At 54.4% G+C, this 14,705-nt stretch overlaps 1 protein-coding gene across 3 annotated transcripts; it reads left to right on the top strand.

Annotated features, from left to right (window-relative positions):
* Positions 1 to 1,246: 1,246 nt before the first annotated feature.
* On the top strand, positions 1,247 to 12,618 carry PLA2G15 (phospholipase A2 group XV). 3 transcript variants are annotated; one of them, XM_059667696.1, is made up of 6 exons: positions 1,247 to 1,437; positions 4,832 to 4,988; positions 7,284 to 7,402; positions 8,101 to 8,199; positions 8,672 to 8,771; positions 10,586 to 10,842. In XM_059667696.1, the coding sequence occupies exons 1-6, from the start codon at positions 1,323 to 1,325 to the stop codon at positions 10,692 to 10,694; spliced, it is 699 nt and encodes a 232-aa protein (XP_059523679.1). In that variant the 5' UTR covers positions 1,247 to 1,322; the 3' UTR covers positions 10,695 to 10,842. The 3 variants fall into 3 exon arrangements, with proteins under 3 accessions (XP_059523679.1, XP_059523678.1, XP_059523677.1); XM_059667694.1 differs by having other exon boundaries at positions 1,248 to 1,437; positions 8,547 to 8,771; positions 10,586 to 12,618; XM_059667695.1 differs by lacking the exon at positions 8,672 to 8,771 and having other exon boundaries at positions 10,586 to 12,618.
* Positions 12,619 to 14,705: the final 2,087 nt, after the last annotated feature.

Here is a 14,705-nt window from a genome sequence, read left to right as displayed (position 1 = left end):
TTCCTGAGGTCTGGGATGGAGGTGAGGGAGGCAGGGGTGTTGTTGTTGTTGTTGTTGTTGTTGTTTTTTATGGGAGGGAGAGGCCCCAGGCTAGGGCCTGAAGTGGGAGATAGTTGGACCTTAAAGGAGGACCAATGTATTTCACTATAAGAAAATAGGAGAGACAGGCAAAGATGGTGTGTAGATTCATTGAGGGGCACTGGGAGAGAGTGGAAAGGGTCAGCTACAGACCAAGAGGAAGGAAGGAAGAGGAGGGAGGGAAGGGAGGTATATTTTGAAATCAGCTGATCAGGGTGTGACTGGCCCTTGGGAGGGAATGTGTGGAGGATCAAGACCTCCAGTCTCCAAACACATGGTCCCTCTCTCCCAGAGAGATGCATGGTGCTGGTATATCACCGCCTGTCAAGTCTTTGCCCACTCTGTTCGCCCCCATTCCTCCTGCAGTGGGTCTGTGTCCCCTCTTGATCTCCATGTTCCCGTGTGCTGGGCCGTCCCAATACCCCTCCCGCTCTGCGAGGCAACTTGCGGATGGGCCATGGCGCAGGGTCAGGGCTCAAGCCCACTCTCAACCCTGCCCGTGAACTGCTCCGTCTGTTGGGGTGACTCCATACTCCGAGCCCCTAAAAGGGAGTACATACATCTCACTCAGAAACGAAACCTGCTGACTTGGCCTGTTCCCATCCCATCCAGTTCCCGGGGGGCAGACGGCAAAGGGGTGCCTGCCTGGGCGTGGGTAGCCTGAACAACTCAGATATTCTCTGGGCAGGGTGTGAAGAACCGGGGGGGGGGGGGGGGGGGGGGCGGGGCTTGCGCAAAGGTCCTGGTCAACTCTGACCCCCTAAGGCCGCCAAACTGTCTGGGGCTTACTTTCCTTCCCCTTGGCCGTGACCGGAGTCGCTCAGCGGCCGCGATCACTGGACCATGAATCGCCGCTCATCCAGGATCGTTCCAGATTCCAGGTCAGCCAGGCGCCGGGAATGTGGGGGGTGGGGGGCGGGGGTGAGGGCTTGGAGGACGGGGGGCTGGGCTGGGTCTGGCCAGAGGGTGGAAGCCAGGCTGAGCCTGAACAGATCGATGCGCTCGGCTCGCAGCGCTGTCAGGAAAGCAAGTCCGGGACCAGCGGGAGCCCGGCGGCCAGCTCCGACTGGGCGGGACGCACTAGGGGGCGAGTCCCTATTGGCCGGCGGCTTGCGGGAGCTGGGCTCTGATTGGCAGGCCGCCGTGGAGGCGGTGGGCGGCGGGGTTAAGCGCGTCGCCGCGCCCGGCCTAGGCGCCAGCCAGGAGCTGGGAGTCCGCGCCAGGAGCCCGGTCCGCCCCGCGCCATGGGTCCCCGCCGCTGCCCGCGCCGCGCAGCCCTGCTCCCGGGCGGCCTCCTGCTCCTCCTGCTGCTCGCAGACCCGGCGCTTCCGACCGGACGCCCCCCTCCGGTGGTCCTGGGTGAGGCACGAGTCTAGTAGTGGGTCTGTTGGCTGTGCGTCGGGCAGGACCGGGTACGGGGGTGAGGGGGACTGTCTCCCCGGTTTGCATGAGCTCCAAGCACGGGGAAGGGGGACGTAGGGCCGTCTTGTCATCTGGGTCGGTCCGTCCGCCTCCTGCCATGCTGGTCGCGGGTGTGGTCAACCTCGCTGTCACCTTCCCCTGTAGATTATGGGGTAAGGAGTGTTATTTGCGGTTGTCCATCTGTCTGCCTGTCCGCGCCAGTCCCAAACCTTGTCTTGCCGTATTCCATTTTTTTTTTTTTTAATCTGGAAAGACTGAGACCCTTTGGCCCCACTCCCGAGGGCCGGCTTGGGGGTAAGGTGGCCCCAGAGTTGGCCCCAGGGGCCTTAGTGTTGACTTAGGCTTGACTGGTAGGCTGTCTCCCTCGACCCCTTCAGCCCCTTACATCTCGGAAGGCGTTGCGGAAAGGAGGCTCATTGGGGAAAGGATTCCTGTCTTAACCTGCCACCAGGGCTCCCCCCGGACTGATCAGATGGGTAGTATTGGGCCCGAGGGAGGAGACCCTAGGGCAGTGGTTCTCAACCTTCTGGCCCTTTAAATACAGTTCCTCATGTTGTGACCCAACCATAACATTATTTCCGTTGCTATTTCTTAACTGTCATGTTGCTACTGTGATGAATCGTCCTGTAAATATCTGGTATGCAGGATGGTCTTAGGCGACCCCTGTGAAAGGGTCGTTCGACCGCCAAAGGGGTCTGGACCCACAGGTTGAGAACCGCTGCCCTTGGGAATCTGCGGCTGGCTAAAGGCAGAGGTAAGAGGTGGGACCGTGGCTGTGAACAGATGTCAGGGAGCTTGCCTGCACTCTTATCCTTCCAGACCTACTTGGACTCAACTCTGTTGGGGCGAGGGGACCTCTCCTGCTTACTTACTACCCCCTCTTGGTCCTGACCCCTGACAGCTGTACAGGCGTCATGGCATTTCCTTAGGGTGGGTGGTGGGCAGGGATGAGACTTCTGTCCTAGAGCTAGTGTGCAGGTGACCAGCCAGGACTCCTGAAGGCAGAGGCTTGCTGAGGTACACGTTACACCCTGAGTCTGCATGACCCCCGTGCCTTTTTTGCTGGGATTATTTTAATGGGGTTGATAACAGGTGACGGATGGGTAAGACTGGCGGGTAGTTTGGTCCTAAGGCGTCCGCCACCGGGAGCTCTGGGCCATCAAATGCTTCAGGGGGATGCTGGGCCCAGGTTAATCATGGGAGTTGGGCACCCTTGGCTCTGCCTTCCTTAAGCTTCCAGGATGATCCCGGGAGATGAGGTCTGGGCTGGGCAAGCACAGAGAATCCACGGACCTAGTCAGGGCAGGCTTCCTGGAGTATGCAGCTGGAGCTGTGGCCAGGAGAGTTTCAGGCACAGGGAACATATCAGAGGGAAGGAGGTAGAGAGTCCAGGCCCTCTGGAATGGAGTGGTTTGGTGGGGGGTGGAGGGGGGAGGGAGGAGGGAGGAGGGAGGGGGGAGGTAGGAGGGAGGGGGGAGTGGATTGTTGAGGCTTGTGACTGGTTGGACTTTATCCTGGGGGCCCGCAGGGAGTCATGTGTGAGTCTAAGGAGTTCTGAGTAAAAGGGCGTGGCATTGGAACGTGTGTGGTCCATGAAAGGATTGCAGCCTTTCCTCCTGGATTGGTGCTAACTCATGAAGTCATTCCGTTCTCAGTTATCCTAGGTCGGATCAGAGGAGCCTCAGTCCCTCCCCAGAGTCATGGAGCAGTGGGAATCTTAACCTGCCCAGGGAGTGAGGCAGTTGGTATTAGTCCTGGGAAACCCCATGGCTGGCAGTGGACAAGCTGTTCCTGGTCACAGATCAGTAATCCGGAGAGGACCAGCCTCTATGGGTGGGGCTCAAATGGATAGTAGAGGAAGCAGAGGCCAGAAAAGTGACACAGAAGAAGACCCTGAGCAGGGGGAAGGGACTGTAGTAAGCCATTTTTACCTCTCCCAGACTCAGTGTCCTCATCTATAAAGTGGGCATAATAAGGATGTTCTCTCCCAGTGTTATTTGAGGTGAAAGGCACGTGGATGGCTTTTATCCTAGTTCTAGGCTCAAGGTCTGAGGAAGTGACCACTGCTATTTTTAGAGGCCACACAGCCTGTCCAGTGTGAAAGGCATCCAGACAAAGCAGAACTGGTGGCTTCCTCTTTCAGCCATTTCCCATGGTGGAGATAATGACCAAGGTCTCTGTATTCCCCTGCCCAGTCCACAGGCCTGTCATGCTGGGGACTCCCCACTTCTGCACCCACAGCATGAAGGGAGGTGAAGGCAGGTGCTACAACTGCCTCCCGTGGCTGCCCCCAGGACATGGTGAGATGGTGCACAGGGAGGGCATGCCCTTTGCAGGGCTGGGTCCATAATCCAAGCCCAGTGAATGCCAAGGAGAGCCAATCGCTGGTTGTTCACTTAGTGATTATGGATCTTAAATAGGGATGAATATGGGAGGTGCTGAGAGCATGGCATGTGGGAGCAGGTGAGGCCTGAAAGGTCACTGGGAGTAAATAAACTTTAAAAGGCCTTGAATGCTACCTTGGTTGGGTGGCTTAGTTGTTTGGAACATCATCCCATACACCAAAAGATTGGGGGTTCGATTCCTGGTCAGGAAACATACCTAGGTTGCAGGGTCAATCCCCAGTCAGCATGTGCACAGGAGGCAATCAATCGTTTGCTTGCTTGCTTCCTTCCTTCCTTCCTCCCTTCCTCCCTTCCTTCCTTTCCTCCTTCCTTTCTTCCTTCCTCTCTCTCTCTCTCTCTCTCTCTCTCTTTCTCTCTCTCTCGCGTCAATAAACAGATGAGGATTAAAAATCATAAAAATAAAGGCCTTGAACGTTGGGCAGTGAAGCAGTGGGGATCGAGTTGAGTGTCACAGGCTCCCCAGGGCTCTGGAATCAATCGGCCAGTTCAGGCAGAGAGAAGTCACCCTTTAGGCCTGGTCTCCCCGATCCCACACCAGCTATGGCCAGAATGGTGTGTTGTTTCAGGGTAGCCAACTCCAGTGCTTGGTCCATGTGTACCCAGCTGCTAGGGCTCTGCAGATGGCCTGTCCTTTGGAACCTACCGGACTCTGACCTTTAGCAAAGCCTGGCGACCTCAGTAGGTCAGCAGGTGCCAATATGAGCTTCTTCCCGTCGTGTTTCTGTTCATTGCCGTCCTCTGCAAGCCTGTCTTGGAGTGCTTTCTCCTTTGGCTGGCTCAGTGGCTCAGTGCTCTGTCCAGTTTCCCAATCCGGTCAGAGTGGACAAAGCCCTGCCTAGGACGGTAGAAGGCCTTTGGATTCAAGCCTTGAGGGTCTCCAGTCTGTCGGGCCCAGGGCCTCATGCATGTTCTGTGCCCCACTGTAGTGCCTGGCGATTTGGGCAACCAGCTGGAGGCAAAGCTGGACAAGCCGAAGGTCGTGCACTACCTCTGCTCCAAGAAGACGGACAGCTACTTCACGCTCTGGCTGAACCTCGAACTGCTGCTGCCTGTCATCATTGACTGCTGGATCGACAATATCAGGTGGGAGCTGGGGTACAGGCCGGGTGCTGCTCGCCAACTCAGCCTACAGAGGCCCCCAGAGTCCATTTCCAGATCATCCCCACCTAAGAGGCCTAAGGTCATTCCCCTTTCTCACTTCCCATTTCCTTAGTCTGCTTGGCACCGTCTTTGTGTCTCCCAGACAGAATTTCTGATTTCAGAGAGGAAGGGAGAGGGAGAAACATCAATAATGAGAGAAAATCATTAATTGGCTGCCTCCTGCATGCCCCCCATTGGGGTTTGAGCATGCAACCTGGGCATGTGCCCTGACTTGGAATTGAACTGTGACCTCCTGGTTCATAGGTCGATGCTCAACCACTGAGTCACAAGTGACACCAGCCAGGCTCATTTAGTCTTACAGCAACTCTATGGAAGAGGTGCTGTTTATAAACCAGTTTTATAGTAAGGACATCTGGAATCTCAGGTCAGTTACAAAACTTCCAGGGACATTCAGCTAATAAGGGGCAAAACCAGGATTCCAACCCAGAATTGTATGACCCTGAGCTAAGTTTCCCTCTCAGACTGAGCTCCCTGAGGCGGGGACTCTATCTCTTTTATCTTTATAGCGGTAGAACCTGGAATCCAGCTGGTGCTCAAAAAAATGTTCGAGCCGAATGGAATCTAACAAATTAAACATTTTTTCTTGGAGACGCACTAGCTGTCTCTCCAGGCACCCTGCCCTTCCCGTCGTTTAAGATGCCTGCTTTGTTGACTCTTTCCTCTTCTGTGTGTGTTTGTCATCAGAGTCATTTCTGGGCTGTTGATCTGCATTTCTATTTTTGTACCGGAGACATGGTCTCAGTTACTGCCAATCGGAGGTGCGGGCTGACACCAAGAGGGGCTTATCTACCTTCATTGCTCCTCTGACCTGTTTGACTTTCACCCGGCACAGAGCTACCTTGGCTTTCCAGAACAATTTTCTGCACTTTGCTGAGTGGCCATTGGGGTGATCTACAGCTTGCCCTTGAGAGAGTAGGTCACCAGGACCTATTATTTGGGTCAGTGTTGGGAATCCTGTCATCTTTCTGTAGCTAATCTTTAGGATGGGGTGGGACTCAGGATCATCAGGGACTGCTTGTCTAGCTTGTGTCTTCTCGGGCACATTTGCCTCCTTGGCAGGGCTCCTGGTTTGGCATAAGGCCTTCCTCCTGTCTCCCACCACCCTTTCCTCATCATGTCTCTGGGGTTGGTCTGTCTACCCACACAATGGCCTCTGAGGTGTGCGTGGGGGCGTCTCTCTGTCTGGTTCTGTTACATGTTGCTCTCGTCATCTCCTTTGCCCTGTGATGTACTGTGGTGGCTTCTAGGAGCTGGATCCATAGAGATGGAGCGATGGGAGCCTGTGAAGTTAGGTTGCCTTTTGGGGTCAAGTGTGATGTTCATGGCAGAGCCAGGCCTGGTGCTTCCCTCTCCTAAACGGATCTAAGACCTGCATTCGGGGGTGGGTGACATTGAGGAGAGTGTCCTGGGCTCCTCTTTTATAAAAGTTTGATTTGAGAGAGAGAGAGAGATCTGTTGTTCCACTTATTTATTCATTCATTGGTTGATTCTTTATGTGAAATGACTGGGGATTGAACCTGCAACCTTGATGTATCAGGATGATGCTCTAACCCAGTGGTTCTCAACCTGTGAGTCACGACCCCTTTGGGGGTCGAATGACCCTTTCACAGGGGTCGCCTAAGACCATCGGAAAACGCATATATAATTACATATTGTTTTTGTGATGAATCACTATGCTTTATGTTCAATTTGTAACAATGAAAATACATCCTGCATATCAGATATTTACATTACGATTCATAAAAGTAGCAACATTACAGTTATGAAGTAGCAGCGAAAATAATTTTATGGTTGGGGGCCACCACAACATGAGGAACTGTATTAAAGGGTCGCGGCATTAGGAAGGTTGAGAGCCACTGCTCTAGTGGGTATATAAGATAGAAGAGCCAGGGCTGAGGTAAGGTGCCCTGGGGGCTTCAATGGATCATTACAGAATGATAAGAACAAGTGTTTAGTAAATAGAAGTTTGCCCTAGCATATAATTAATGGTAATTAGTGTGGGCAAGGACCCTAATTCAAGTTAAAGGGAGGGGGAGCTAAAATTATCCTTAGCTCAGAACAATACACAGAAGCAATCTTCAGTGACTTTTTGGTCTCCCTTGTACAAGTGAACAAACCTGAGGAAGAGACGGGAGTGTGGCTCAGGACGCAGGGCAGAATTGGGACTCAAATTCAGTGCCAACATTGGGTCACCAGCTCAGTATTCCCTCCTGACAGGCTGGTCTACAACAGGACGTCCCGGGCCACCCAGTTTCCCGATGGTGTGGATGTGCATGTCCCTGGCTTTGGGGAGACCTTCTCACTGGAGTTCCTGGATCCCAGCAAAAGCAGTGTGGGTATGTGGCCCTTCTCATGCTCTCTGGGGAATGAGGCTGGAGGTTTTGCTGGACTCTAGTGTGGGAGGAGCCACTCAATTTGAAGGCAGAGTGGTTCTCTGATCAGTGTGGGCAGAGAGCACTCCTTCAGGGACCTCCCTGCAGTAGAGGTCACAGTGTCCTTGGCAGGCATGTTATAGGTGGCTGGCACTGGCAGTACCCTCTGTAATCCTATGCATTTCTTTCTTTTTTTTTGTTTTGTTAATCCTCAGCGGAGGATATTTTTCCATTGATTTTTAGAGAGAGTGTAAGGGAGAGGGAGAAGGAGAGAGAAACATCGATGTGAAAGACACATCGATTGGTTGCTTCCTGCACTCACCCGACCAGGGCCAGGGAACCTGCAACCGAGGTACATGCCCTTGACCGGAATCAAACCTAGGACCTTTCAGTCGCTTTATTCACTGAGCCAAACCAGCTAGGGCTCTTTTTTTTTTTTTTTTTTTAATTGGCTTTAGAGAGAGGAAGGAAGAGGGAGAGCGAGAGAGAGAAATATTGATTGGCTGCCTCCTGCACGCCCCCTTCTGGGGATGAGTCTGAAACCCAACTTGTGCCCTGACCAGGAATTGAACTGGTGACCTCTTGGTGCATGGGACATGGGACAACGCTCAACCAACTGAGCCACACCAGTCAGGACTAATCCTATACATCTCTGTGTATAGGTTCCTATTTCCACACCATGGTAGAGAGCCTTGTGAGCTGGGGCTACACAAGGGGTGAGGACGTCCGGGGGGCCCCTTATGACTGGCGCCGAGCCCCAAGTAAGTGATCACCCTTGTTTCCCGCTGAGGTCATGGGAGGTGGGGACAAGGGGTCACAGTCACCATAGGCCCTGGGCTCTCCCCTACTCCTGGTCAATCTGTCCTGTCTTTCCCCCTCCGTCACCCCAGGATTTCTGGGTCTCTGAGCCCTGGAAAGAAATAGTGAGTCTGAGGAGGGGGAAGGGGAGCCCCTTTGTTCCCTACCTTCATTGAACGGGAGGGGAAACCATATTACTCCCACTTGAATTGTAGCTTCCTCTCCTAGTCCTGGGTCTGGCCTGAGAGACAGTCATAGTTCAGGCCCCAGGACCCTTCGCGCCTGACTCCCGCCTGGCTCTGGCCTGCAGATGAAAATGGGCCCTACTTCCTGGCCCTCCGGGAGATGATCGAGGAGATGCACCAGCTGTATGGGGGCCCCGTGGTGCTGGTTGCCCACAGCATGGGCAACATGTACACGCTCTACTTTCTGCAGCGACAGCCACAGGCCTGGAAGGACAAGTATATCCGTGCCTTCGTGGCACTGGGTGCGCCCTGGGGGGGCGTGGCCAAGACCTTTCGCGTCCTGGCCTCAGGTAAGAAACGGCCTGGTCCAGCATGGGGGGCTGGTGTTGGGGGTGGCACCCTCTCTTCCCCTCTACAGTGTCCTCCTGGGGGACCCTTCTTTCTCCAGAATGGTATTCTTTTCCCAATAATGTTATCTCTCTAGTTGAGGGCCTTGGTTACCTGTGCACGTGTCTTACAGCATGTACATGGACGTAACTCTTGGTCATGCAGGTGCTTGCTTGTGCACACGTGTACACACACTCTGCTCAGGCCTGGCTGCCTAACTTGGTTTGACCCAGAGTTCTTTGGGGGAACCTTCTCCCTCTCCCCTATCCTCATACTCTTTCATTCCCACCTTTGCCCCAGAGAAGGAAGGCTAGACGCCAGTTTCCTGTTTATGAGTTGCACCTCCATGTGCAGCAGCCCAGAACCTCTGTTGGCAACACAAAGAGGAAGCAGGTGCAGATCTGTTTGGGCCTGCTTGCTAGGCAGCTGGGAAAGTCACCTTTTCCCCCATTCCATTTCTCCACAATTTACCTGAATTTTATTTTTTGTTTTAAATATTTTAATTGATTTTTTTTTAAATGGGAGAAGAAGGAAGAGAGAGAGAGAGATAGAAACATCTGTGTGAGAGTGAAACATGGATCAGCCACCTCCTGCATGCCCCCTACCGGGGATTGAGCTCACAACCCTTGGCTGGGTGCTGACTGGGAATTGAACCGACAACCTTCAGTGCACAGGACAACACCCAACCAACTGAGCCATGCCAGCCAGGGCCACCTGCATTTTTATGACTGTCAGGATCTGCCAGCTGCAGCCATAGGGCTTCCCTCCCTCTGCCAGAACTGGTGTGAGCCCCATGGCCCCTCACTCTAGGAGCCATAAACCAGGATTGTGCCTCTGGGCTGACAACCTGCTGGTTCACCTTGGATAAGGTCAGTGCCCACGGGGCTGGGCCAACCATCTGATGAGCTTTCTTCCTCAAGTCACCGGCACTGCCTGATCTGCTTGTTGGTCAACGGATTGTTGTGATCAGGTCAGACCAGTGCCTGTCCCTGTAGTGACCCTGGATTAGCTTTGCCTCAGATACTGGGAAACTGTTCTTTCAGGCCCTGGCAATCTGGGAGCAGGACAGCAGTGGGAAGGGTGATAGTCATGGACCCCTAGGTGGGGGCCTCCCTTTCCTCCGGAGTCTTAGAGCCAGGCCCCGCCAGGCAGAGCGGTGGTTCTGTGGTCAGTCAGAGAGGTAGAGTGATGGGTGGCCATGGGTCCTCAACAGGGTCAAGAGGCTCCCGTTTCCAAGTTCCAGCTCACCCTCTGGAAGTTTCACTGGCAACTGGGTGTGTGTGTATTGTTGGCATTCCTGTGTTTGAAGGACTCGTGCTCTAGTCTGCAGACCTGGCTGCCCGGGTCAGCGATAGGCAGGACTGTCTGGCTGCAGTTCTAAACCTAGAAAAAGAAAAATATTTGCATAGCTCATTGTAATTAAAAAAAAAAAAAAAAAGAGGATTGTGCCTCTGGGCTGACAACCTGCTGGTTCACCTTGGATAAGGTCAGTGCCTACAGGCCCAGAGATAATTCACCTTGTGGGTGTGTGTTGCCTAAATCCCTGGTGAAGAAATGCAGAAGGAAAGAAACAAGCGGTTGGGTGCTTCCCAGATGTAGCAAAATTACAGGGAAACAATAAAAGGGATTGCAGGCACGGGAGTTATAATGATAACTGGAGAGACTGGTGTGCTGACCGGGCCACTGGTTGGGGTCCAGCAGGGGCCGTGGTGGTGAACATGGTGCCCAGCCAGCTTGCACTCCTGAGCACTGACTGACTGGAGCCCTCTCCCTGCAGGGGACAACAACCGGATCCCAGTCATCAGTCCCCTGAAGATCCGGGAGCAGCAGCGGACTGCTGTCTCTACCAGCTGGCTGCTGCCCTACAACTATACCTGGTCACCTGAGAAGGTCTTCGTACGCACAGCCATGACCAATTACACGTTGCGCGACTATCGCCAGTTCTTCCAGGACATCGGCTTCGAAGACGGCTGGCTCATGCGGCAGGACACGGAGGGGCTGGTTGAAGCCATGGTGCCGCCTGGCGTGCCACTGCACTGCCTCTATGGCACGGGCGTCCCCACACCAGATTCCTTCCACTATGAGAGTTTCCCAGACCGTGACCCTAAAATCTACTTTGGTGATGGCGACGGCACTGTGAACTTGCAGAGTGCCCTGCAGTGCCAGACCTGGCGCAGCCGCCAGGAGCACCAGGTCTCACTGCAGGAGCTGCCAGGCAGCGAGCACATTGAGATGCTGGCCAATGCCACTACCCTGGCCTATCTGAAACTCCTGCTCCTTGGGCCCTGATTCTTGTGCCAGGCAGGGCTGTGGGATGGCTTGGCCACGGCTGCTGCTCTTGACCTCCCGGGCTGCCGTGGCCCATGAGTTTAGCAGTTTGTAACTGACCTTCCAAGGCCATACGTCCTGGGTTATGAAACACCTGCCGTTGGGAAGTGCCATTTCTTACCCTTTCTCTGGGAGAGAGGAAGGAAGAAATAGTCTGGACTCACTCAAGGGACTCTTAATGGAGAGAATGCTGCTGCTGATGGAATCGTTGTGACCTCAGGACCGGCAGCAGGGGGATTGGCTGCACCTGGATCCAATGCCCCAACTCAGGGTCCATGTGTTCCTTCTACTCCTGTGGCCATTTCACATTGCCCACTAGGCCCTGGCCCCTCAGACTTCCTGTGAGGGATATCACTGAGCTGTGGTCCCTGCCCCCAGAGATCCCAGCGATGGGCTCCTTGTCCCTAGGGTGATGCTTCCCACTGGCTGGCCACAGGTACCACTGCCAATGGCCACGGGTAGCTGGAGCTGCTGGCTTCCCTGTGGCCTTGCTGCACAACAGCCCAACTGTGGCTCTCTGGGGGCAGCCCGTTCCCCCCTGCAGGCAGGGGTGGGCTGTGTTTTCTGTGGTTCCCAGGCTGTGGGGCATTCACTCCTACCTCCCTCACCTCCAAGAATAGCCTCGCTGAGGAGTGGGCACCCCCCCCCCCAGTTCTGCAGGCTGTATCCCAGGAGCTCTGACCCCCTGGTGGGCTGTCACCGGTTGACAGTATCGATGCTGGCTCCCTTCACCCTAGACCTACTATTCAGGACTCAGTGCCATAGCCTTTTGGATCCTGATGAAGAAAGAGAACTCAAGATCGGACCAAGGTGACTCAGAGCTTCCCTAACCTGACCTTTTTTTTTTTAACCTGACCTCTTGCTAACCCCATCACCATATTGTCACCCTGCCATAGGGTTTCTCTAGCACCCACGTGGGCCGGCACAGGGCTGAGAGGAGGTTGGGCTCCCGCCCACCCTGCCCAGCACCTACCTCCACCAGGCAGCACAGTGGTGTTTAGTTTGCAGGGACTAGTTCAGGAACTTGAGTGGGCCCCTGTGAGAGCCAGGTGCCTTGGAGCCCTCCTGCGGGGTTCCTGTCTGCCCCCAGATGCTGCGTGGGTCGAGCACGTCAAACTCAAAGGCTAACACGGGCCAAATAAACGAGGCATGCGGCCCGTGGGCTGCGAGTTTGACATGCTTGGTATGGTCTTCCTATGACAGCAGAGCTGGAGAGTCTGTATCTGTCTTCCGGCAGTGGTCTCTGAGTGGGCAACAGCTATAAGCCAAGACTTGGTTCTCTAGCCTCTAGGGTGAGGGCCCAAAACCACAATCAGGCTGGACTGTGCTGCCCTCTCACAGGTTTCTTTGGAGCCGGATTTTCTCTGTTGCGTACGTACCCAGCGTCTGTCTCTCCCTGTGATCCTGAGGGGTGGGCCCCCTATCGGGCTCTGAGCAGGCTGTATCTTGATTGTGGCAATAAAAGTATTCTGGATGCTGTAAGTTGCCTGGCCTAGGCTCTATTCGGAGTGTGAGAGGAGGGAGCTAGTGGAGGGGTAAGAGGGCTAGAGAGCAGGTAATCAGGGGCCAGGTCTTTCCTGCGGCCTCGGTGGGTTCTCTCAGCACCGAAGCATGGCTCCTATGCACTGCTTTGGGCTTTATTCTCCTGCCCTCTCCTGGAATCTAGTTCCCCTCCTGGGACTAAGAACCAGGACCTGAAACATTCCTTTTTTTTAAAAAAATTTTTTTTTATTGATTTCAGAGAGGAAGGGAGAGGGAGGGAGAGAGAAATAGAAACAGCAATGATGAGAGAGAATCATTGATCAGCTGCCTCCTGCACAACCCCTAATGATTGAGCCCACAACCCGGGCATGTGCCCTTGACCGGAATCGAACCTGGGACCCTTCAGTCCGCAGGCCAACGCCTCTATCCACTGAGCCAAACCAGTTAGGGCTGAACCATTCCTTCTGGAATGCAGCTCCTGCTCCTGCCTGGTCAGCAGGCCTTATATGCCACCCCAGAGCGGGGTACCAGAGACGAGACTGCAGGTCCCCCTGGCTGGACTCCCCTTCCCAGCTTTCTCTTCTCTCTCAGCTTGTAGGTCTCAGCATCCTTTGAACCTAGAGTTCTTTTTAGGGTGCTATCCTTCTACTTCGTTTCAGCTCGTCTGTCCCGCTAGGGGACAGAGTGAGACTGAGGGAGGCTGAGACTGGGATGGCCAAGATGGGCAGAGATGGACTGAGAGACTGGGGAGCAAGTGGAAATGGATAAAGACAGAGAGTCTGATACGGAACACATGCATAGGGATGGGGTCCAGGCTGAATTCTCTAGTGCAGAGCCCAGAGCCAGGCAGGGGCGTGTTACGGTGGTGGGAGCTCTAGTTCCTGTCTACAGGCCAGGGCCAGCCTGGGCTTCAGGCTTTGAGACATCCTGGAGGCCACTAGAAGGCGCTCTGACTCCTCCCACTGCACTAGATATTGGCTAAACCTGGAAGAAGCGCTGGTCCAGAGCGGGTGAGGGTGCCTAGGGAAACAAAGGTCCAGCTGCATCGCTGGCCTTGGCAAAAGGATGACAACATGGAGAGGAGCAGACCCTCACCCCCAGGCACTGCCCGGCCTGGCTCCCAGCTCTGCCCTGATGCCCGCCCATTCGTGCCACGCCCTGGTGGTGGCCTTGCACTCCCATTCACCCCTGACCCATTTCAGCTGAACCGCCCCCCTCTGTTCACAGCTGCAGAGAGAGCATGGAATCAGAGCAGGCTTCAGGACCAGCAGACTGGGGTGCAACTCTGGGCTCTGCCAGCTCAGCCAAGTAGCCTGTGGACTCTCCTTGTTACCAGACAGGGACTGCCCCCATGAGGGTCTTGACTTCATGCAGGAAAGATTTCACAGCATTTTGAGAGAAGATTCCGGGTGATTTTGAGAGTACGTTTGTTAAAGCTGGGGGCAGCGAAATAAGGAAGGGCTAAGGAGAGAAGAAGCAACAGGAGAGAGACTAGCGGGGCTGCTATTGTTCTCAGGAACATTATGAGAAAGAAATGGGCCAAGGCGGGGCTGCCGTCAGCTCACTGGCCAGTCAGAAGAAAGGGGGCCTTCGAGACAGGCCCCTTGGTTGCAAGTCTCAGGTCCCTTAGAGTTGAGGGGATGCCCAGGGGCATGCTCCCGGGAGGAAGAGTGGATGCTGATTCCTTAGGCTTGGGTTTTGAAGGCTGAGAGTTTAGGAGAGGTCTTAGGGAAGGATCTCAATAGAATAGTCATCAGCTTTTCTAGGTGAATACTTTCAGGATCGTGGTCACCACTGATTGGTTGGCGCCAGGAAGAGAGGGTCAATAGTTATCGCAGCTGGTCCTGGCATCGCCCACCTGGTTTTGCTGCTTTTATCGGCTTAGAGCTGAAATACAACCAAGGCCTAGATGTTATCTGTTATCGCTAGGGTGGAAGGGTCAGGGGGGTCTAACCCGCATAGCCAGGGATATACCAGAGGAGGAAAGACCACCCTGGTGACGAGGTCCGGCACCAATTCTTTTTGCCCATTGCTAGTTACCCAGGGATTTCCACCCTGGTAACCTTCTGTATCTGCTATAAAGTGCT

The sequence above is a fragment of the Myotis daubentonii genome, chromosome 15, assembly GCF_963259705.1.
Source record: "Myotis daubentonii chromosome 15, mMyoDau2.1, whole genome shotgun sequence".
Lineage (NCBI taxonomy): Eukaryota > Metazoa > Chordata > Mammalia > Chiroptera > Vespertilionidae > Myotis > Myotis daubentonii.
The sequence above is the reverse complement of the archived record's forward strand: the minus strand, read 5'-3'. Positions and strand labels throughout refer to the sequence as shown.

Coding starts and splice junctions, on each gene's coding strand:
- PLA2G15 (XM_059667694.1), top strand. CDS start 1,323: ATGGGTCCCCGCCGCTGCCCGCGCCGCGCAGCCCTGCTCCCGGGCGGC. Junction 1,438..4,831: donor CCCCCCTCCGGTGGTCCTGG/GTGAGGCACGAG, acceptor GCCCCACTGTAG/TGCCTGGCGATTTGGGCAAC. Junction 4,989..7,283: donor TGCTGGATCGACAATATCAG/GTGGGAGCTGGG, acceptor CCCTCCTGACAG/GCTGGTCTACAACAGGACGT.